Below are 24,622 nucleotides of genomic sequence, written 5' to 3' on the forward strand. Positions count from 1 at the left end.
CATTTCAGACAGGAACACATACCACTCTGCACAGACAGAACTTAGTGCTAATTGACTCTTTAGCACCTATAAAGGGGTAATTCACTCATGCCATCTCCCACTGGAAACTGCAATGATTATTAGCATAGAAAGGACTGCTTATTTAGTGGTCAGTATAAGTATTTGGTAGTAAGAGCAGACAGACAGAGGACAAATAAGGATATGAGTGTTTTTAATGGATGATTAAATCAGGGTAGCTTGATCTCCTTTCCTGCTGTGGTTGTTGTGTGCTGCAGTCACGCCTCTTGCTGCCAGCCTGCACTGGGATGATAATCAGTCACTATGAAAACTCATTAGCTGCACAGCAATGAGTCCTCCACTGCTGAAGATTGGTGCTGTTCTTAGTACCATGGCAATGATCTCTAACTGGATGTCCCAAACTCTCCCATCTCTGGTAGGACTAAATACCACCAGAATAACCACTTCAGATACTCTAGTAAGTAGCTGTGATGTGTTGCAAGCCGTCTTAATGCTGAAGTAGTATTTAAGTGCCAGCAAGAGCTCTAGTTTGTTGCCTCTTTGTAAATCTCTGTTTAAGCTACTAATCTTCCTATTATCATCACTTAATGCATGCTTCTCTTTGGGCATCATAGAACTGCACATTGGTGAGCATGTTGTGGTCTTACTATGAAAGGAAAGATTTTTAAAATAGCATCCTTAAATATGTAAGAGCAAATGCCTTCATCTTGAGCACGAAATGCTAAAAATAGTACAGCACTGTAATTTCATTTGTCTAGACTTTTTTTCTCATGTTTACTGCTCCAGAAAAATGTATTACATTATTAAGGAAAAAAAATATCTGGCAGTAGGTTTCTTTTTGTCTGAATAATGTTATATATTAGCTATGCACTACAATTTACAAGGGGTCTGATTCTTTCCTATTTTTCTTTATCAGAGGACAGTTAAACAAATAAATATCTGTTAGAAACAAAATAAAATTGATACTAGGAGACTGGGTGCCAGAATTTTAGAAAGGCTGATGTGGGAATAATACAAATGACACAAATATCACTTTGTTTGGTTGATGCTCATATACAGAAGCCTCTGTTAATGAAGACCTACAGAAAAGCTGTGATTAACTACTCATGAGAAGCCTAAATATTAAAGTAATACTTTAATTAGACAAGAGGGAACACTATACTAGTATTCATAAATCAAACCAGAACACCATTTTCTTAAATGTTTAGTAAAACACTCTTCTCTGTTTATCTTTTTGTGTAACTGCAATCAGGTGTTTACATAATAGTATGTTATGTAAAATGTAAATTTAACTATTTGTACAGTAGTTTACTATGCTCAGAAACTTAGTTCTTTAGTTGTAACTAAAAATGATGCATTTACTAATCAACATTTAATTAATTGAATATATGCATGCAGGAAAAACATTACTGCAGAAAATCATTGTATTTAGACTTTAAATATTACTACTTTAAAATTAATTAAGTGATGTTGTAAGAAAGAATTCTGTTGTGTTTTAGAGCAGCAAGAAGGTGAGAAGGAAAAGCTATATTTTATTTTCCTTATATGTAAGTTGTACTTACTGAACTATAGTATATACTGCTAGTTCTCAGGGCAATATGATACTACAAGTAATAAAGTTCCCTATCACATTTAAATCCACGTTTAAATTTGCAGCTGAGTAACTGAGACACTAGTTATTATGCTACACATATATATCTATTTATACACATACACATATATATGCATTTATATATATTAACATGTTCAGATCCCAAGTAAACTGTCACGCTTCCCTTAGCTACAACAGAGCACTGCTGATACAAATGCCTCGTATTATTTCAATAATGTTCTTTGCACGTGAAAAAAAATAAACCTTTTGCAGATCAGTGAAGTGAGTCTGTAGCACAGCAGCCTGCCAAGGCAGTGTTTAATACTGCTCTTTGTGGGGACTCCTCTGTTTTCCCCAGATTTTCAAGAACTAGCATAATTTATTATTGTTGCTGTTCTCCACTTGTTATTTCTTTTCTTGTTTGTTTACTAAGGCCTGTCAGCAGTAAACCTGCATTTGAAGAGTAGATTCAGTAGCTTCTCTTAAGTTTTGATGCCTTCTAGCTCCTTCCCTGTACAGCACAGCAGTTTCTGTTTGAGGTAGGGATTAAATATCAAACTAAAAAAATAAGAGCGAAAAAAAAAGCAAAGTGCACCTACACACACATGCTTGTTTTTCTCTGTGATCACTCACATTACCCATCCTAATTCATGAAGGAACCCTAATGGCCCAAATACAGGGAACCACAGAATACCACAGAGAACTGTAGACTAAATTGTAGGAGTACTGTGTGAGCGCTTATTTATGCGGGGGCAGCCAATAACCATGCACTCATATTGGGCCTGACAGGCTCTCACTGTGAGAAATATTTTCCCAAATAACAGTTTAAATAACAAATTACTTTTTAAAATCAAGCCATATGTTAGACACCATAAGAAAATATCTGCCAAGTTAATCAATAGGTTTTTTTCCCTTAGATAAAGCTGAGAGATACACTCATGACATCATTAGAATATAGAAGTACCTTTGATAACACAGCCTGGATTATAATGGCTTTACAATAGACTCTGCATGATCCTGGTATCTCAGCCATTCTCCACTTTAAAAAAAACAACTTACTAGAATGCAGTAAAACCAGTTGCTATCAATCTAGATGTAGCAGATATAAGGCTCAAATATCACAATTTCTCATAAACTCCTATTAATTATATCTGTCCTAAATGAATTATATTCATAAGCTGTAGGTTCCTGAACTTCAACAAAAATTCCGTTTCCTTGCTCTTGCATGACAAGACTGTCTGGGCATAAGTTTCCTTACAGTTTCCTTTTTACAGTCATCCACATTACACTTTGTTTTCCCTTGCAAAACAGGGAAACAATACAATTTTGATTTTTCAATTAACTCCACAGTAGAAGAGGTCGCTGCTATTTGGTTTCCTTGCTCTTGCATGACAACACTGCCTGGGCATAAGTTATATAGAGAATCATGGAAACTACTGGCGTGAACAGAGCTTACACTTTGCAAGGGTTACCAAGCCTTGATAGGCTTTCAGTTGTTTAAGCTTGCAATTTTAGTAGCTGCTCAAAACTAATTTATATTGTCTCTACAGGTGTAATTTTGCTTAGTTTTTATTGTTCTCCACATCTTACAACTAGGTTCCCTTTGCCCTAAAAATTAAGGCAAAGAGAACACCATAGAGGTAGTATAATTTAGTGCTGAAGTCTAGAGATGCCTTTCTAGCAAACTCTAAGGCAAGTTCAGCTGTCCTCTTTTTACAGTCAGCTACATTATGACACTTTGGTTTTCCTTGCAAAGCAGGGGAACAATACAATTTTGATTTTTCAATTAACTCTGCAGAAGAGGTCACTGCTATCTTCAATGACTTCTTCAGAAGAGTCATTGTTGTGAAAAGTATGTGCTCTTCTCTAACCTCAGTCTACAGAGACATTGCACCTCTTCAGAGGTGAGGAACTCTGCAACTTGCTGTGCACTAAGCCACCAGTAAAGCATTCATATCAAAGCTTGCCAGTTTAAATAATCACTCTCTGTGCTGACACTGAGTACAATTTCATAATATAATAGTGATTTATTCCAACTGTGTCCAGACCAAAATTACTTCAATGGCATCCATTAGCATCTGTACTATGAAATTCAGTAGGCAATAGTGTATTATAAGGAAAGAATAATGCATAATATTAACTTTAAAGTACAGATTAAAAAGAAAGAAGACAATTACTTTTTGTGTCCATTAGTTTTAATTCCACCACCTGAATATTTTCAACCATCTAATTATATTACTTTTTTCTCTCATTCTTATGCTGTGTATTTCTAAACATCCCATTAAATGGACAGATAGATACCTAGTCTCACAAGGTATCACACAAACCTTAAATGCACTGCAGCGTTAGCCTGCTCTGCAAGCAAACATGATTTATTTTCCTTTTCTTTCTCAGTGGTGGTTGCTGTAAAAAAAGAACAGGCTAGGAATTTCCAGAATTATTCTGTCCCAGTGAAGAATGTGCAATGTATTAATTGCAATGTGCCACGCTTGCCATGACCCCCTTCACCTAAATAACCAGACACTTTTCAGTATGACCCTGCAGCAAGCCTCTCTTCCCTTTGGTGTAGATGCAGTAAAAGTCAACGGAGAACAGTTTTCTGTGCGCTCCATCTTTAAGAGCAAACCTGCTGACCAACATCCCAATCCAATTCTGAGCCAATTCCCAACGCGTGAGTCATATACACTGTGCTTTCTCTTTGGGGTTTTATATTTGTTCTTTTCAGTCTTTGTTGTTTCCATTAGTCTAAAGTAAAAGTCATTCTGGCTGAAAGGACACGTTTGTTCTCTGCTGATGAAAAACTCTGACATTCCTTTGCAAAGAATTAAATCAACTAGCTTGTGCTGAATCACAAGCAGAAAACTGTTCCCATCCACCCTGGAAACAACATGTGCTGGACGCTTCTAGAGAACTATTACAAAGGTGTGAGATATGGCAAAACCACCAATCTAATTAGTTAAGAGAGTAATAAGTGTTGACTAGGAGGAACCTCATTGCAAACATACACTGCAAAAATAAACAAAAATATTCTGAGGTTTTTCAAACAACAAAAAAATCACTTCAGTTCCCTTTATTTTTATTTTCTTGTTACAGACTCAGATTAGCCCCAAGGAAGGGTGGCAAGTTTATAGTTCAGCCCAGGATCCTGATGGCCGCTGCATTTGCACTGTTGTTGCACCTGAGCAAAACCTATGTTCAAGAGATGCCAAAAGCAGGCAACTCAGACAACTGCTAGAGAAGGTAAGTCTTCCCAACAAATTCCTCCTTTTGATCACTAAACTTCCCATGGAAATCCACTCCTTTCCGTCTAAGTTTAATACATAATGGAGTACTGAATAGTTATCTAATAAAAATATTTCTTTGGGGTATATACCCTACCTGTGTTCTCACCACTGATCATTATTGTCTATTTGCCATATATCACACCTTTTCCAACCCAAGCCACTTATCTAGCAAACTGAAGTTGCATCTTCTCTTTTGTTCACTACTCCCAAAATTCTTCCTTACAGACAGACAGGACTGATTTTTCTGTGTAAAAGTAGTTACAAATCCCACTTCAAACCAGCTAGTTGCTGTGGGATTTAAACTAGACCTTCTGCTTCAATCATATGAGACTCTTAAAGGTCATTCCTTGTCTCTTATCAACAAATAACAAGATACAGACATGACAGCACCTGCAAAGCAGGCTGTAAAGAAGAGAAACAGTTCTAATTTCCTTTCCTTTGTTCTTTCCTCAAACAATACTATTGATTCATTCTCAGGTGGTGCAAATTTTGCCCAAACAACCCAATTATTATTTTCAGTATTAGCCACTTTTGCATATATCATAAAACTAGTGAAGTGTTATTTTGCATTAAAAACTGAAAAAAATGCTGCAACCATGAAAACAAAAACTATTGTTCTGCATTCCCTGTATAAGTAACCAAGGTTATGGTTATTGCTGTCACAGCTAGTGGTACAGAACCTGAGGCCTGAGAGAGTGTTTGAACAGCAGCAGAAAGCACATAAAACGAGTAGACTTAAAAATACATTTTTTCTAGCATACAATTTTCAGGTTTTTTCTAGCTATGGAAAAATCACTCCAGTGCTAATATAGTGCCAGATCCCTGCAGATTTTCCCTCCCTAACCCTCCATGAACTTCAGCAGGGACTCAGTTTCAGGTTGTGACAGAGCCCATAGCATGAGATGGAGGGAGAGACATTGATGAACCAGCATCACAGAGGAGGAGCTACCTGCCCTCATGCTGTCTGTTTACTTAACAGAGGAAGACTTCAGTTGCCAGAGTCTTTGTTCTAGCTTATTTCCCAAACACTAAAATATTATGTAAAAAAATAATAATAATAATAATAAAAAAAAATCTTTCTTTTCTGGTGGGAGCTGGAGGGGGTGTTAAGTTCTCAAGATAGTTTTTGAGCTGCCACAGGAGAGAATCTAAATCATCAGTCTCTAAAAGTTATTTTCTTATTATTAGAACTGTGGTAATTATGGGTATGTAAAGTCATGTTATTACTTTGCTAAGTCCATGCACAGTCATTTAATTAGAGCCTCCATGTGAATGCATCTTCTGCCAAGTGGAAACACTCAAAAGTTCTTCCAAGACCTGAAGGACTTTATTTGCCTGCTTTCAACTATTAGAAAGAAAAAAGAAACATTACTTTTTTTTGAATGAAAAATGCTTTCTAAGAACTGCTAATAGCACTTGTACAATAAATAATGTATTCTATTTTGAAGAGCATTTTAAGAGTATTTCCTGAATCCACACATTCTCTGGTCACAATATATTAGTTTGAAACGTGAATATCAGTTCAAACATTGCATACTCTTGCAAACAAGAGGAATACTGCTGGGTTTGTCTTCTATTAGGAAGGTTTGGTGTGTGGTTTTTTGGTTTGTTTTTTGTTTGTTTGTTTTGTTTTTTTGGTTGGTTGGTTGGTTTTTTTGCTTGGGCTAAAACTTCAGTATGGTGCCTAATACATTTCATACACATAGCAGTGTACTTTTTTCATGCTTCAGGAAAACAAAACACTTATCAAAATAGAATAACTGCACTTGCAAAATGTGTCATTTTTATGACTGGCAAAAGCATTGCTTTTATAAGAGATACTGTCAAAAATATATATAATTTACTCTAGATGACAGTTATTCTTGCCTCATTGTGGTAAAAGTGCTCGCTATAGCTACAAAGTCACTTGCTCTACAAAAGTTACCTGAACATTCACTACTTCTCATCTGTAAAAAAATGTGGTTTTCTACCAATGAGACAATTAGGTAAAATTTCTAATTTTATGTCTACTTACAAAATCATGAGCAAACACCTATTCAATGATGGGCACACCCCAGCTTATCTCCAGATAGCCTCATGAATTCCTTATACTGAATTATTATATAAATGCCTACTAGCACTAAAAATCACACTCTTCATACTAACCAAAATCTCCAAACCTCAGTCTTGTCCCTCCCAAAGTGCTGGGTAGGAAACACATGCTATATAGCACATCCTGAAGAACAGTCAGCATCTACTACAAGTGACAAAGTAGACTCCACTGCCTAACAGCCTTTTTTGAGCCCATTGACGATGCTGAAAGGATCTCACTCTCTCTCCCCCTCAAAGCAGCTAGTCCAAATCATTCATGGCTTCAGGGTCTTGCTCCTGGTAGTCCTCTGTTAGCACTGTTCCCCAATTTTTGTACTGTCAGCAGTTACAGCATTTAGAACTATACTGTGGTATAACTAACTCACAACTAAAGCATTGACATAAGCACATTTTATTGCCTGACACTTAACTACCTAACCAGGAAAAAGTAAAGCAACAAAAAGTGCATTTAGAGAGTGTTCTTCTTTAACAGGTTCAGAATATGTCCCAATCTATTGAAGTTTTAAATCTACGGACTCAGAGGGATTTCCAGTATGTTTTAAAAATGGAAACACAAATGAAAGGGCTGAAGGCCAAGTTTCGGCAAATTGAAGATGATCGGAAGACATTAATGACAAAGCATTTTCAAGTAGGTTATATTTTAACACTAACTTTAAAAGCCTGCTGGAAGCAATGTACTAAGCAGCAATGCATGGACTGCTAAGATCTCAGCTTGAAATGCTCATAAAATAGCAACATTAAAAAGAAGAGCATAATAAATCTTCCTTTATGATGATAATTTTTTGCTCTTCAATTTAATTGTAATAGGGAGTAACCATTAATTATTAAGTCATTAGAGAAATGTCAGTATAAACAGATGATTGTTTTTTCTGTATCAATGTGCATGTCATACTGAGAAATTTATATTCCTTCAAGCTCCAGTGATAAATGGGGAGATCCAACGGAATTAATAGCAAACAACTAGAGAGTTCTGCACTTTTACTGTTGCCTGACATTTACTGCAGTTGAAGAGAAGAAAGCCTATAATAAATCAGGTTATTGTAATTTTTATCCAGTACAATTAAGATCTTAATCTCATGTCTGAAGGTTTGCTATTTTGAATTTGGGATAGGGGAGGAGGGCAATCATTCCCAGTCACATTTGTGTGATTAAAAAAAGACTTCCAAGGAATTTTAATGACAACAAAAACCACAATCCAATGTTTTTGTGAGGAAGGAGGGTTACAGAGATTACAAAACAGCATTCTGTATTCTGAAAAAGCTATCTGAAGTACTCTTAATGAAAAACATTACAAAACCATATTTAAGTTCTTTAAATATCAAGCGTGATAAATTGATATTTCAAGATAGGATGTAGAAGATACATTCTGAGGATTACATTATGTTAACCAAATATATATTTTTAAAGTGTTTATGAAAGCTCACATAAAATGGACTTAATTTTCTAATTGGTGCTAAAGTTATATACCTAAATAATTATGTAGCTAAGCAGCCCTATTCTTTTTTCAGAGATACTGAATATCCAGTGGGTCTTAATAATATCAGGAATTAAGTACACTAATGATCTGACTACCAAACTTTATTCTTTATGTCATTGTTCTTAGTTCAGATTAGAATTTGAGCACATACTTCCAGTTATTTTCAGGTAGTAAGAAACATCTCCACCTTTTCCCCCTTCATCACTCATTGCTACAATAACACCACATTTGTATAATGCAATTAGGTACTCTGTATTCTTATTATAGTTTTCCTTGGGAACAAAATATCAAAGTTTGAATGTCTGATACATGATGTCAAAGGCAGCAGATTTCTGCAGTACTCTAACCTTTTAAATATTCGATATTTGTATTGGCCGGTCATTTAACTTCAGTTTGACAGTTTGCCAGGAGTATAAAACAGATTTCTAGCCAATCAAATTATAGACTGATTTAAAAGGTCAATATAATACAATACGCTTCTGGCTTTCTGAAATTTGGTCTACTAAAATTACAGTGCTTTATCCTTCCTGAGACAAAGAAACTCATTTTGGGTATAGCATAACCCCTCCTATCAGCAGGCATGAAGTGCCAGAATATGTCTACGACCTACCCGTGTTGCAATACAAATTAGTTCTTGTATCACTCATTGCAGCAAGAAGCTAAGAGTGTCAGCAGAAACTAATAAAATTATTGTCTTTATCATGAAAATACCAAAGCCATCTTTATATCATTTACTGAAGTAAGATATTCTAACCCTGTGGTTCCATGTCGATGAGAACAAGAGAGTACACATTTGATCCAGATCACACTTGACCACATGGTCATACTTCAGTCAAATCAGCATTTATGCCAGGCAGGAGATACCCAGTCGCCACAAAAAGTTACAGCAGTTTACTGAAATGATACCTCATCTGACGTAAATCCTATCAAGAATAAGTTACCTTCACTAATTCTCTTAAACATGTTTTATCTTCCTGAGTTTTTACAAGCTTTGCATTTTTTTTTACATCATGGTTTACCCATGATTTTTGGCAGTTTGCTGCCCCACAGAACCAAAGCCCGAGTTCATCATTTCAAAAGTAGTTACAAAAACTTTGGCTTCTGGAGCTCTGCTTTCTGTGTCACAAAGCCTACCCTCCTTGTCATCAAGGAAAAAATAACTGTTCATTTTAACAGGCACAAAGTAGGCTCAAGTTAAGGTTTTAATAAAAACATTCAAATAAAAATTGTTTTAACTGTAGACAAAAAGACTCTCCACGTCTTTCTGTCCGTTTCAGTAATTCTGCTACTATAGTGTAGAATACACCCTTGAGAATAGAACCAATAGAACTCCTAATACTCTCAAACCCATTTATAACAACATATCTATTTATAATTTAAAATGCAATTTTTAACTATTAAGATGACCTGTATGCAAAACATACTTCCTAACAACACATATAAGTCTTTATTTTGAGTAAATAATAAATGCAATATGAAAGCAAGTGTTAATATGGATATATTAGCTAGGTGATTAAGAGATACTGCAGAACTCTCAAGCTGTCTTAGAACATGTTCCAGAGGCAAAAATTCAGAGGTAGATCTTCATGCAGCTCAAATACTGACCCTGCCTATCAGCTGCTTTCACATCTCCTTAGCAAAAATGCATTTGGCATCATCATGTTATTTACTTTGGAAATGTCCTACCCTGTTTATGGCATCCTTTAATACAAGTGATGTAACAAACTGTACATGCGTGTCTCCACACACCTCTAGCCACATTTGCTTCTGCACCTCTTCTGCTTAGGCTTCCATCTAGTTCTCTTCTGCTTTCCCCTTTTAACCTGCTGACTACTCCAGCTATTCTTCAGGACTTGATTTTTTAACCCCTTCAATAGCCTCTCACTGTGTGCCCTCTTCTGTTCACAGTCTCTATTACCACTTAATGCTAGTACCTATCAAATCTTTATTTCCATCCTTTGCCTTGTTTTGTCCAGGCTTGCATCTCCTCATCTCTCTGGCATTTGCTCATGGAAGTCCTGCTGTTTCCTCAAATTATAAAAAGATACGCAAATCTCTATATACAGATGATACATCAGGAACAAACCTGTCTGCTTTACAGTAAAGCAAAACCTTTTGACTGCAAGGATTCTTTGAGGGTTTTCTATAGAATAAAAAAAAAAAACAAGCAAAAAACAACCTCAAACAATTAATTTAAATTTAATAAAGCCCCTATGATTAGTGCATTTAGAAGAATAATTAAGAAATTAAAAATGAGCAGCTAATATAGGTTACAAATTGAAACAAATTCTCAAAGTGTATGACTCAGCAAAAGCCTTAGAAAGGGGCAACCAAAGATCCCAAGTGGAGCCTTATTTTATTTAATCAATGTTTAAGAACAGGATTGGCAACACAACTGCACATGGCAAAAAAACAATTGTGATAGACCAGAACACTAGGAAGTTCAAAGGCACCTAGTGATGTAGCAGGATGATAAATGCAAAGCACAGTTAAGAACCATGGATTTTTTACTTCAGAAGAAAGAGATGTATGCCACTGTGGCTGGAACAGAACTAAACAGTGTTCAACAGCCATTAAGGAAAAAAATGAATTCAGTGTTTCTAAGAAGTGAAATAGAAATTAACAGCTCACCAACTATGACAGCACTGTAAAACAGGTACGACCTCCTTTGAACATCACTGTGTGTTCTGGCCTAATCACCTTCTCTCTAGAAAGATACACTTAGCAAGGATTTATATCCTCTGGATGGAAAGTCAGACCTTCAACAGGTTTGGTTCAGATCACTTGAAGGTAATTGTGTACTCTCAGTAGAAAAACTATGCTCTCATGCATTTTATCTACTGCTTACTACCATTAAGTCTGAGGTTTCTAAGACTTTCACAATACTCCAATAATAGATCTGTAACTAAAATCAATAATCATTTTCAAGTCATTTTAATAATCAGGCATAAATATTACATTAAAAGGAATTAGAGGATTGAACTCCTTTAAACTGCTCTAATGCACATTCGATTGCCCTTTAACAGGAGTTGAAAGAAAAGATGGATGAGCTCCTGCCACTGATCCCAGTTCTGGAACAATACAAAACTGATGCCAAATTAATCACCCAGTTCAAGGAGGAAATTAAGAACCTTTCTACTGTCCTCACGGGGATTCAGGAAGAAATTGGTGCTTATGACTATGAGGAACTACACCAGCGCGTACTCAGTTTAGAAACCAGGCTTCGAGACTGCATGAAAAAGCTCAGTAAGTTAACAATTTCATGGCAAGTTTGGTCCCTCAGCTGTATATTTTTAGTACACTTTCTATAAAGATGAAGCTTTCTTTTTTCTTGTTTGACAAAAGACTGCATTATATTCTGATCTGTGCAACCCTAAAAAAAGTCAAGAGTAACTCAACCTAAGGTCAGTCATATCATTCTAAGTTTGCACCAGTGTATCTTATACAATGATCTGCCCTACTGTATACAGAAGAAATTAAGACAAAAAATTATAAGAGACAGCAACTTTAAAATCTAAGAGATTTACAACAGTTGGCGAGCTACGAATATTCTTTTAAAAAAAAGCTCAGACAGGCATTGCTACTTAGGTCATCTGTGGGATGTCAGTGTGAGAAAAACGTAGTAGGAAATTCAGGAATCAGCTTTGAGATGTCCACATCATAACTCTGTCACCTTGCTGTGACACCCGAGAGGCCACTCTGACTGTACTGTCTTTAGGCCTGCAAAATTAGCACTAGGAGAGCTGTACCATTCTTCCGATTCACAATACAATATAATTAAGCATTACACCTAATTTAAGGGAACAAAGCATGATTTTTGCAGGAAGCACAGCAACAATCCATTGTGAGCGCTGCACTAGGTGTACACCAGGCAGCCTCCACCTCGTTTGCTCACATGCTGGCTTTAGTTAGAAAAAGTCACGTGTTCAGCATCTCTGAAAATCAGTGCCAGCTCAGTATTAGCTACCTAAACTAAAAGCCTGAATTATCATTATCAAGTGTCACCCTTAACTTCTGTTACCCAAAGAGGGACAATTAGTGCCTACCTGCTTTACAATCACAATGCAAAGTCTCCCCCTGACCCCCAACGTATCCCCTGCATTCTGAGACTCCTGAACAGATCACTACTGCAATCTGGACTGCCACAGCCAACAATCCAGCCCCCCTCTACGAGAAATAAACACTTTGTAAGTTAACACTGAACATTAATAAACTAGAAATTCCAAGGTTCAGTCCTGTGATCGGAATCTCAGTTATCAAGTGTGGGATGTTTTACTTTTAAATCCTACATATGACATGAAATATGTTATTAACTTGATAAGCAGTGCCTCTTCACTTTTGTGAGGCAATGGAATGCAAAAAATCTAGGTTAGGTTAGCCTCTTAAATTATTTATTTTCAATTTCTTTATTTTACACTAGAAATAACAAAGTTATGATGGGCTAAAATACACGAAAGACTTCTTCAAACAGAAATTTCATATGATCCTATTTTCCCCTCAGTACACACACATAATAGCACATTACTGCATTGACAGGAGGCAGTCAGGAGAAAATGGCTGCGTTGCAATACTGCAGCAAGCGAGAAAATTCATACAAATAGAGAATATTTTCTGATAGTGAGTGTTCCAATAAGTTTATTAGACACCAAAAGATCATCAACCTATCTTTAATGAGTATCTTGGTTTTCTTTGCTTTTATGGCATATTCTTGTAACATTGATCAGTGAAGTGACTACAGGATAAGATACATTTTCTCTGTCGGAATGACTAGGTGTATTCACAGGGGGCTCTCCTCAGAAGTTATTTACTATTTCCCTATTTTTCATCCACATTTCCCCTCCTATCTAGCCTGAATTCCTGCAACACATTCTATTTCTCTTGACGTGCTAATGTAAAAAAAATAACCTATTAAAATTATGTATATTAACAATAGAGAGAAAATTTTTGTATGAAATAGATTATTAAGCACATCCATTATTAAAAGGGGTTTGGCCTTCTCAAGCTCTAATACAGTCTTACTCATCCTTATTGGCATTTTTTTTCTGGTCTCAGATGCTTAAATGACTTTTATGCTCACCTACTAAAGGACTGGCTATATTTCTGGCCTACCCCTGAGTGCCTTTTTAAAAAGTAAAAACAGCTTCGGTTAGCCTTGCTGTGAGTAACTCCTCAAAGCTGGTACTGTGCGTTCAGATCAGCAAGCATAAAGGAGAAGCAGCTTTCATGTCTACACCTTCTCTCCCCAGCTGGAGATGATCCAGCTGTGACTGTCCATGCCCAATCTGCTGGCCAGAAGCCTACGGCAGCAGAAGGCAACACTGGCCCCGATGTGCCACAGGATCTGGCTTACATCTTCACAGATTTTTGTTGCATTTCACAGTATAATCATCCTAACCAGCCTGGTAATAGCTATTTTTCCATTCTTCTCCCTAGCAGGTGTTTTTCAGCAAGTATAATGCATTATTTATATTGTCCTGGCCACTTTAAAAGGGATCTTCCATCTGCACTGGCAACACTTTCAGCACCCTATAAACATACAGTAAGCAGTTATCTTACTTTCACTGAGGTTTAGTGATTACTGCAGCAGTTATGATGACTGAAACTTGCTCCTTCTCTTCGGAATTAGAGAAAATTCAGGCTGAAGCTGCTGAGAAATTTGTCCACAAAACTTTAAAAGGGTACATGCAATTAAACACGTAGGAATAGGGTGCATATGATTGCACACACCAGAAATTCACATACAGGTCCTTTGCTGGCAGTCCATCGTAAGGTATGTACATTTATATGAGAATGCAGGTTGCACAGTACACTTGGGACCCTCCTATTCTTGTCATAACACATTTATGAAATTGGAAAAAGTTATACATGTAGCATTCATAGAAGCCAATACTCTGCCAAATGTTACTTATGAAATATGAAGAAATAGGGTAGATACACAGAATCACAGAATGTTAGGGATTGGAAGGGACCTCGAAAGATCATCTAGTCCAATCCCCCTGCCGGAGCAGGATTACCTAGACCATATCACACAGGAACGCGTCCAGGCGGGTTTTGAATGTCTCCAGAGAAGGAGACTCCACAACCTCTCTGGGCAGCCTGTTCCAGTGTTCAGTCACCCTCACCGTAAAGAAGTTTTTCCTCATATTTAAGTGGAACCTCCTGTGTTCCAGCTTGCACCCATTGCCCCTTGTCCTGTCAAGGGATGTCACTGAGAAGAGCCTGGCTCCATCCTCATGACACTTGCCCTTTACATATTTATAAACATTAATGAGGTCACCCCTCAGTCTCCTCTTCTCCAAGCTAAAGAGACCCAGCTCCCTCAGCCTCTCCTCATAAGGGAGATGTTCCACTCCCTTAATCATCTTCGTGGCTCTGCGCTGGACTCTCTCCAGCAGTTCCCTGTCCTTCTTGAACTGAGGGGCCCAGAACTGGACACAATACTCCAGAAGCGGCCTCAGCAGGGCAGAGTAGAGGGGGAGGAGAACCTCTCTCGACCTGCTGACCACACCCCTTCTAATACACCCCCAGGATGCCACTGGCCTTCTTGGCCACATGGGCACACTGCTGGCTCATGGTCATCCTGTTGTCCACTAGGACGCCCAGGTCCCTTTCCCCTACGCTGGTCTCCAACAGGTCTGCCCCCAACTTGTACTGGTACATGGGATTGTTCTTGCCCAGATGCAGGACTCTACACTTGCCCTTGTTATATTTCATTAAATTTCTCCCCGCCCAACTCTCCAGCCTGTCCAGGTCTCTCTGAATGGCTGCGCAGCCTTCCGGTGTGTCAGCCACTCCTCCCAGTTTTGTGTCATCAGCGAACTTGCTGACAGCGCACTCTAATCCCTCATCCAAGTCATTAATGAATATATTGAATAGAACTGGTCCCAGTACCAACCCTTGCGGAACTCCGCTAGACACAGACCTCCAACTGGACTCTGTCCCATTGACCACCACTCTCTGGCTTCTTTCCTTCAGCCAGTTCACAATCCACCTCACTACCCGATCATCCAGACCACACTTCCCCAGTTTAGCTGCAAGGATGCTGTGGGAGACCGTGTCAAACGCTTTACTGAAATCGAGATAGACCACATCCACAGCTTTACCATCATCTATCCACCGGGTTACATCCTCATAAAAGGCTATCAAGTTGGTTGAGCAAGACTTCCCGTTGGTGAAGCCATGCTGAGTGCCCCTAATGATCCCCCTATCCTTGATGTGCCTAGAGACAGCACCAAGAACAAGTTGTTCCATCACCTTTCCGGGGATGGAGGTGAGGCTGACCGGTCTATAGTTACCCAGGTCCTCCTTCCTGCCCTTTTTGAAGACTGGAGTGACATTCGCTTTCCTCCAGTCCTCAGGCACCTCTCCCGTTGCCCACGACTTAGCAAAGATGATGGAGAGTGACCTAGCAATGACTTCCGCCAGCTCCCTCAGCACCCGGATTGAGTTCATTTGTAGCTACATGATTATAATGTAGAATCTAAACAATATTTTACTGTAACGTTTTTGGTTAGAAATTCAAAAGTAGAATATTCTATGTATCCAGAGGAATGCTGTTAAATCAGTGGAAGAAGAGTTATTATTGCAGGCATGAGATTCCTTTATTGATTGCAGTGGTACTTGTACTTTCAAAGCACCCTTCCCTTTGGGATTTGAAAAACTTTACAAATATCATTTTGTGCAAAACTGTGCAATAGAGTTATATATTGTTATCCCCATTTTGTAGATGAAGGAACAAGCAGCCCAGGAGGATAAATGACTTTCCCAAAGATTATGCGGCAAGTCATTGCACACATGCAGAAGCAGCCAGAGGCTTCCTCTCAGTGAGCTCTAATAACTAGACTATAGTGCTTCCTGGATTTGTATTATGTAGGAAAACAGACATACACCCATTAAGTAAGAACTAATTCTTCATTCCCTCACACTACAAAGTAACTTTATGACAAATTTGATCACAAGCAGGAAAGCGCAAGTAATAAAACACTTGGAAGTCATTTGTGCAACCACTGAAAAAAACCACTCACTTCATTTTCCCCTATGTGTTACCTACAATAAATAGAATAATAATGCTTACGAACTCTTCAAGAGAATGTTTTTATTTTATTTCCCTTGCAAGTCCTTCTATAAATCATACACTCACTTGGTACAGATAGCAGCTACCAGTATTCATTTGCATCACAGAGACTGGGACTATCAACCACCTATCCCTAGCTCTCTTCAAAACAGCTCCTGTCCAACCTTCTCCTGGTATTCACTCACTTTGGAGCAGCTTTCCAAATCCATTCTGCCCCATAGACTTTTCCCAGTCTACAGGGGTAGTACATCTACTTTTTTTTTTTCACGGTCACTTCGTGCTGAACTTCTTGCTTAATATAAATAAACCCAGGAAATCACAAACAGACTTAACTGGAGTCCACGGTACAAAGCTGTTACAAGAGATGTGTCAAGCCATAAACACCCAGAACGTGCATGATATGATGTTCCTTCTACAATTCAATTTAGGATGAATAAACACTCAGAGGTTTGGGCTTCCAACTACTACAACCAGTTATGGTTTGGATTTTCTAATGTAGGCAGCTGCTTCTTTCAAAGTCCAGGGAAAGAGACTGAGTGCTTCTAAAAATCCCACTCTTTTTCTGTATAACCCCATCTGAACACCTCTTAGTAGGGGAAAAAATGCCAAGAAACATTTTTTTTTTTTCTTAGTGTTCCTGAACTTCCTGATATTTGCTAATATGGATATATATTTGACCTACCTTCTCACTAGCATATGGGTCCTTCTGTCAGGGAATTAAATAGTAGAGGTTTGCTACAAACCAAAACTTTTCAACTGGTAAAAAAAAGCTTCCCCATCATCACAACAGTTATTTCCGCATCCTCATATATTCCTTTCTGCCAGTCAAAAAAAAAAAAAAAAAAAAAAAAAAAAAAAAAAAAAGGAGTTTTTGACCATGTTTGGGAAAAAAAAAAATGCATAGGCCAGTTTTAATTCTCAACCACCTTACTGCTATGGAAAATTTATAGCCCAGAAGTGTTTCCTATTTCACATGTCTTTTGTCTATGATCCATTTCCCAACATACAAAATAAGCTAAAGAAAAGTCTCAATTGGAAACTAATTGGAATTTTTTAAATTTCAGACTCCCAGGCTTGCCATGCCACAGAAGTGTTAAGTAAACAATCATGCTTTTCAGTATATTAGTACCACCATTCCCTAGCAAGAAACCTCAGCATGCAAGATCAATTTTAATATAGCCACACAAACAATTATAAGGTTCATTTTGCAGCAAAGACTATAGGCTGGGATTAGATCAATACATTTTACACTTAAGTAGACAAGAAGCATCTGTTTCCAATCCTGGTGGAGGAGTAAGAAAAATTTCTTCCACTGAATGTGAAGTTGGAAGTGCTTGAAACCACACAGAAAACTCTCCTTGCTTTGTCAGTGAACTGTTAAACATTATATTGAGCTTTACTCTTGAAAGAGTTGTCATTCGTTTAACTTCTGTATCGAATGCAAGATCAGGCTTGGGCAAACTGATTTATAAAATCAGTATCACTAATTATTTCAGTGTTAAACAGATTGATAAACTGCATATTGTGGTAAAGTCATCAAAATGCTGTGATATTCATCTGGAATAAGTTATTTAATTGTATTAGTAAGTCAATAATACTGAAGCACAGACAGCACACTTGCTACCTTATAATGAACAAAACATAAGTGATCCCGATTCTGCCAATTTTTGTAAGTCTGCTGTAGTGAATGCGTAACTACCTCTGAAGGTAGGGCTCCAAGAGACAGAACTGGAAAAAACAATGATGCCTTTTTCTCTTGAATGAGAAATTAGTTTTACTGTTTTCTTAATTGCATTCCCTTGATTCCCTTAACTTCCGATCAAACATTGGAAGCAACACTGCATTAGAGAACTATCTGAAGGTTTAACAGAATAAAGCGTGAACTGAATTTCAGAGGGAACGCTATATATCTCCCTGCTGGAGTTGTGTGGCCTCGAGCCTGATGTGTGCCCGTGCTGCTCCCCACAATCCACTAACACACATGCTGGTGAGAAAGCCTGAGTTCACACACACATGCCCCGGCTGCAGGACCCGGCTCGCTGCCCCCATACTCCGACTCCGCTCGCTGAGCGCCGACTGCTCCCGGTGCCCGGGGGTGGCTGCTCTGCCTGGCCCCCGCAGAAGTCATCGTGCCAGCAGGCAGCTTTGCAAATCCAACTCACGCTGTGCACGTTCCCGTGCCTGCCCCAACGCGTGGTGTTACCCAGGCCAAGAGCAGAAGGTGGACTCTGTGAGCAGCCCCACGCCTCTGCCATGGGCTCTTCTTTTAGCTTTGTCAGTTCAGAAGCGAAATTTCACAGCTCATTTTTTGTTCCACATTTAGCTTCCTGGATATTTTCTTAAATAGAAAAGTCAATGTTTCAGAATTCCAAATTCTTTGCTTATGTTTTCCTACTAATTTCAATACTGTGTTTTAAATGCGCCAATTATTATACCCTTTAACTCATACAGTTGTTGCATTTTAATTATCTTTAAAACTCCAAATTCAGGAGTAATTATTTTTTTCTGATTTCCTTCTACTCATTATTCGTTTTCTGATAATTTTATTCCAAATTCAACCCATCTGAAGGCTTGACTTCACTGATGCCCATTTCTGATACTATTTACTAACATACCACCTAAAAATAAAAGGCTTCACACCCTTGAAAGGATATAGTCCTCTACTTCCCAAGCTAATAGCAGTTCATTGCTGTAGAAAAACAGCACTCAGCACACAACACTAGCAGCCTATCTGCAAAAAATTCCAGAACAAAAGATTAGGTACTATGATAACCAACTGTAGAAAACCTGGAAGATCCTTTAAAATGGGAAATTCCAAAATATCTTCAAAAGATTGTAACATACATAGATTGAGATATGTAAATAATAATGCCTTTGAGTTGACCCAGAAAATAGACATAGCCTACCCTGCTCAGTGAGATCTCAGCATGTACTCAGTTGTCTTCATTTCCATTACACTCCCCTGGCCTTGAACAAAATCCCCGTGAGCTGCCCCGAGTTGTCACCACAGCATTAACCCCCTTCTAATTGACTGAAACAGGCTTGCACAATACATTCCTTGCCAGTTACATAAAGTAGAAAATCCAGGCTTGATATGACCTTCTCTTTTGAACTGAATAAATTCACTTGCAACACCAGATACAGTTTGTTTTCCACATTTCCTAGACAGATGGGGTTAGACAATACAGCACAACCATGTGTCAAGGAGAAGCACTTATTTTTAACTTAAAGAAATAAATGAAATGTGTTACTTCTTTTTACATTCTTATGGAACATCTTTTCTTCAAAAACATGTTCTTTCATCCAATCACCTACACGCTACTGTGTGATATTAAGCCTCTTGGTAAACATACTAATTCCACCAGGGGCTTATTGCTAATATGTATGTTATTAATGTCCCCTTAAAATATAGATTTTTGGATTGTTAGGAAGGTCAGCTTCTAAGATTATATCGACACTCATTATTTCCTCCCAGACAGTCTCATATGAGCCAGCCTGATGGATTAGAAGCCAACCGATACAGCCAAGGTTGCTGAATAATTCTCATATTTGCTTTCTTAACTCCAGACAGGTTCCTAGTACTGGGACAGACACACGTATGTAACTGCAGGGCAGGCAGACACAGGCATTGGTGTACAGCTATGCTTTTTGTGTACAAGCTCATTTTTTCCTGTCTGCCCTTAACCTCCTTGTTACCCTGGTCAATGGAAAACTGAACCATCCATCAGTCCTAGCCTTGCACTGAACTTTCTGAAGGCAAAAGTGAGGGGAGTTTATGTTTTCTTTTCATTTATTATTAAATGTTATTCACTTCAGCTCAGAAGATATTTTGCTAGGTTATATTTTTCTTTATGCCCAGAAAATGTAACTGTGCTTTAAAATATATAAAACCAAAAATATACACAAATAAATTTGGATTTGTATATTTTTACATATTTGTATTATTGCTCAATACAGAAAAGTTCATAGAGTGAAGATCCATCTTCAACATAAGCCTGAATCCCCTGGAGCCACTATTTAGTTTAGAGCAATTGGTCTTGTGCTCTGACTGATGTCAAGGAGAGTTGTGTAATTATTTGCATTAATGCATTTGTTTTTCTAATTTCAGCATGTGGCAAATTGATGAAAATTACAGGCCCCATTACAGTCAAGATATCTGGAACCCGATTTGGAGCCTGGATGACAGATCCATTAGCATCAGAGAAAAATAACCGAGTATGTTAAGACACTGAATATCTTTGTGTCCCTCTGGAGTTTTACTTGGTTTATTTTAATCTTTTAAAAGATATTTTCCCCCTAGGAGGCTACACTCACAAGCATCCTTCTTCTGCTTTCATCATTTTCATTGTTAAACATCTCCATAGAAAGAGCAACAGTGTTTGTGCAAAAATAGTCCAAGACAAAAGTTACCTAATCACCTTTGTGCCATTTCCTTCAACTGTTTCAGGGATGACATAGACCTATCTGAACCAGCTACACAATTTTTTTCTTTCTACGATATTTAATTGAGCTTGGGCCCTTAAGAACCCAAGTGATAACACAAACATTGACACTTTTATCCAAGAGCATAACCCATAATGCAGCACAGTCAAAATTTGCAGGATTAGGCCCCATATAAGCTGTACTCAGACCATTTGCCGCCCCAGATCCAAGTTATGTTATTGTTCAGATCTACAATAGGATCTCAAATTGGCCACACCTTTCAGGAGGTGCTCCCTCCATCAAAGGGCTTTTGGAGTCAGAATACTAGGATTCATTTGTATGAGACCCAGAAGGTTAATATTTTGAATACAGAAAAAAATAAAGGCAATAGAAAAGGCCACATACAAATGGTAATAGCTAAAGATTTGCATGCAGCTCTCCCCTGCCCGCTGTGCCCATGCAGGTTTACTGTTGACCCCAGGAATCTCAATTACCTTTAGGAGAGCAGCAAACTCTACTCAGCCCCATCTTGTCCTAAGGAAGTTTCTTCTGCCACCTCAGAGCACCAGTGGCTGCTCCAGCCCCATCCCCATAGACCCTCGTCTCTTCCAGCACTGGCTCCCTGCTGTAGCCCCCGTCCCTGTGCACCCTGCAACCCCCTCCCCAGACAGCCTCCACATTCCCCCCCACTGCCACCCTCTTAAAGCAACACAAAGACTACCCGTGTGCATGCAAAATAGAACATACCACATCCCTTACACCATCTCAACTAGTAGGAAGATAGGGAGCTGAACTGGCATGTATACAAATATTTTGCTAATGCCAGTTTTGAAATTAGCACAAGAAATATCTCCAGAAGTTATTCTGTTCTTTTGTTAGTCAGGATTTGATTTGTCCTCTAACAAACTAAAAGGAGAAAAGGCAAAACGCATAAAGGAAAAAATGGGGGAATGGAAGTTGGCATGCAGAACATTTTAAAAAAAAAAGTATTGATTTTGTTTTAAGGGGAAAAAAGTGGTTCCTAAACTTTACTGGTTTCATTGCTATTGTATTTGGTTTCTTTTCTAAGAATATACTACTTTTCACCAATTAGAGGTTCAGCTGAAGAAAATTCAACCAAATTTATTCCTAAGCATAAATCCAAGCTTAGCTCACATGCCATTTCCCATCTCTCTTTGATTATTTGTCTCTGGGAATATCTTTAAGCAAGCCCCATATAACAGAGACACAAACACTGAATAATCCAAAAATCAATTTCTCTGAAAATGTAGACACTATAGTAACAGTCTTCTTGAGAGTTCACCTGTATAAGTAAGTTCTGATTCAGAAATTCAAGAGTTCCTCATGCTTTTGTATCAGGACTGTGGACAATATTGTACTTTGATAGCCTGCTGCACACCTAAAACCTTTTTTCTTCTTTTTCTGCAATGTTTCCATCATGCCATATCATGATCAAGTACCACAGATTGTTTTTCAGGTGTTTACTCTCAATCTTTGTTTTCTTTCCAGGTCTGGTACATGGATAGTTACACTAACAATAAAATTGTCCGTGAATATAAATCAATTGCAGACTTTGTCAGTGGGGCTGAATCAAGGACATACAACCTTCCATTCAAATGGGCAGGAACCAACCATGTTGTCTACAATGGCTCCCTCTATTTCAACAAGTATCAGAGCAACATCATCATCAAATACAGCTTTGACACTGGGCGGGTGCTTGCACAGCGTAGCCTTGAGTATGCTGGCTTTCACAATGTCTACCCTTACACCTGGGGTGGCTTTTCTGATATTGACCTGATGGCAGATGAAATCGGGCTGTGGGCTGTGTATGCCACCAACCAGAATGCAGGCAACATTGTCATCAGCCAGCTAAACCAGGATACACTGGAGGTGCTGAAGAGCTGGAGCACAGGCTACCCAAAGAGAAGTGCTGGAGAATCCTTCATGATCTGTGGCACCTTGTATGTTACTAACTCTCACTTAACAGGAGCCAAGGTCTACTATTCTTATTCCACAAAATCCTCCACTTATGAGTATACAGACATTCCTTTCCATAATCAGTATTTTCATATATCCATGCTTGACTACAATGCAAGAGACAGAGCTCTCTATGCCTGGAATAACGGACATCAAGTCCTGTTTAACGTCACCCTTTTCCACGTCATTAAAACTGAGGATGACACATAATTTTCTTTCCCTTCCCTTTTCCTCACCTCCCTCCCTCAAAACAGTGTCATTTGTGATAAACTCTAAAAGCATCCATCTCTCTCAGTTCCTTTTAATTCACATTTCTTTTTTCATTAAGGAAAAGCAACATTTTCTACCATATAATGCATTTCAAATACGGCTGAGCCTGTCAAAAATGACCTGTTGGAAATAAAAGCATCTTAACTCATGATTCTACAAGGTCTGTCAAGACCTTGTCTTGAAAAGCACTAAAGAGTATTTAAGTGGATAAAAACAGTTTTAAAAAGATTATGATCTGCCTTATTTTAGAGTCAGAGACTAATGGTGGCTTAAATGCATGAATGTCTTTTCTTACCTCATTTTTGTTTTTAATCTATTGCTCAACTTCAGGAAATATTTTGGTAGCGTCAGACACATATTGCACATTGTATTTTTTTATTTATACCAAAAGAAATATTTAGGAATTTAATTTACTTGGACATGGAGTATGATTCATTTTGCCATCACCCAATTTCAGATGTGGTGCTGTACAGTATGTTTTTAAATCTCTTGCAAACATTTTATCGGCAGTATGTATTTCTACCATTGTAACCACCATTGTGCAATTGTATCTCTTCACTTCTGTGAAAGTAAACTAAGTACTATTTTTTATAAAATATATTGAAGCTTAATTGCAGTTCTGGCTATGGGTCAATTGAAAGTGGTAAAACTGAGAAAAAAAGGTCGTTATTTCTAAGACCAATAGTTTCTCAGGTGCATGATCCCTATTTTCAGCTTTGCTTGGTAGACCTTCTTATTCACTACTGGTGCTTACTGACAAATTTGCAACTTTGAAGCCTCAGACCAGTCCCAGCTTTACAATTGTTTGTCCTGCCCTATTTTTATCTCATGCTGCTGGCTTTTCTCTCTCAATCTCTTTTTCTCCTCCTCTCTTTCCTTCCACCATTTTATTTCCCTTGTTTATGCCCACCCCCTGATCTGGGCTTTAGAACAGAGAATCTGAAAGCAGGCTGCTGCCCATGCTTCCAGCCCGAGGGTGTGAGTGCATCCCAGATTTGTGCTGTTCTGGGGCAGGGAGGAACAACATTAGAAGTCAAGTTGCTTTCCTTAATCTTCTTGTCTTCTTGCTCATAATAAAAGAACGTTTGTCTGTTGACAAAGCTCTTCCCTGGGATGACAGTAATCAGAGAGAACATACAAAGGAAAAGGTTCAAAGCCTAAATGATCAGTGTGGCACCTGGTAGCCCCCATATTGCTTGCCCTTGCTAGAAAACAGCCACAACACCGAGGCCAGCCTCTTGCAAAGATGTTTGGGTTTTGCTAGCAGTACTGTTGTTACTTATGGTCAAAACTGATGCCTTTAAGAAACAAGTATTTCCAAAAGCTATATGGCTTGCTACACTATCTCATTAGAAATTGGGGGGCGCATATTTTAATGAGAAAAAGGAAGGACTAGTATAAGACTCTATTAAGCTGAG

General features: G+C 38.2%; 1 protein-coding gene across 5 annotated transcripts; it reads left to right on the forward strand.

Moving 5' to 3' along the window:
- The first annotated feature begins 346 nt into the window (after window positions 1–346).
- On the forward strand, window positions 347–23,144 carry OLFM3 (olfactomedin 3). 5 transcript variants are annotated; one of them, XM_068406708.1, is made up of 7 exons: window positions 347–475; window positions 2,527–2,565; window positions 4,703–4,849; window positions 7,457–7,612; window positions 11,488–11,707; window positions 20,644–20,750; window positions 22,467–23,144. In XM_068406708.1, exons 1-7 carry the CDS (start codon window positions 347–349, stop codon window positions 23,142–23,144), a joined length of 1,476 nt encoding a protein of 491 aa, XP_068262809.1. The 5 variants fall into 5 exon arrangements, with proteins under 5 accessions (XP_068262809.1, XP_068262807.1, XP_068262808.1 ...); XM_068406706.1 differs by lacking the exon at window positions 2,527–2,565 and having other exon boundaries at window positions 347–519; window positions 4,714–4,849; XM_068406707.1 differs by lacking the exon at window positions 2,527–2,565 and having other exon boundaries at window positions 347–516; window positions 4,714–4,849.
- Window positions 23,145–24,622: the final 1,478 nt, after the last annotated feature.

The sequence above is a fragment of the Nyctibius grandis genome, chromosome 8, assembly GCF_013368605.1.
Source record: "Nyctibius grandis isolate bNycGra1 chromosome 8, bNycGra1.pri, whole genome shotgun sequence".
In the NCBI taxonomy this organism is placed as follows: Eukaryota; Metazoa; Chordata; class Aves; order Nyctibiiformes; family Nyctibiidae; genus Nyctibius; species Nyctibius grandis.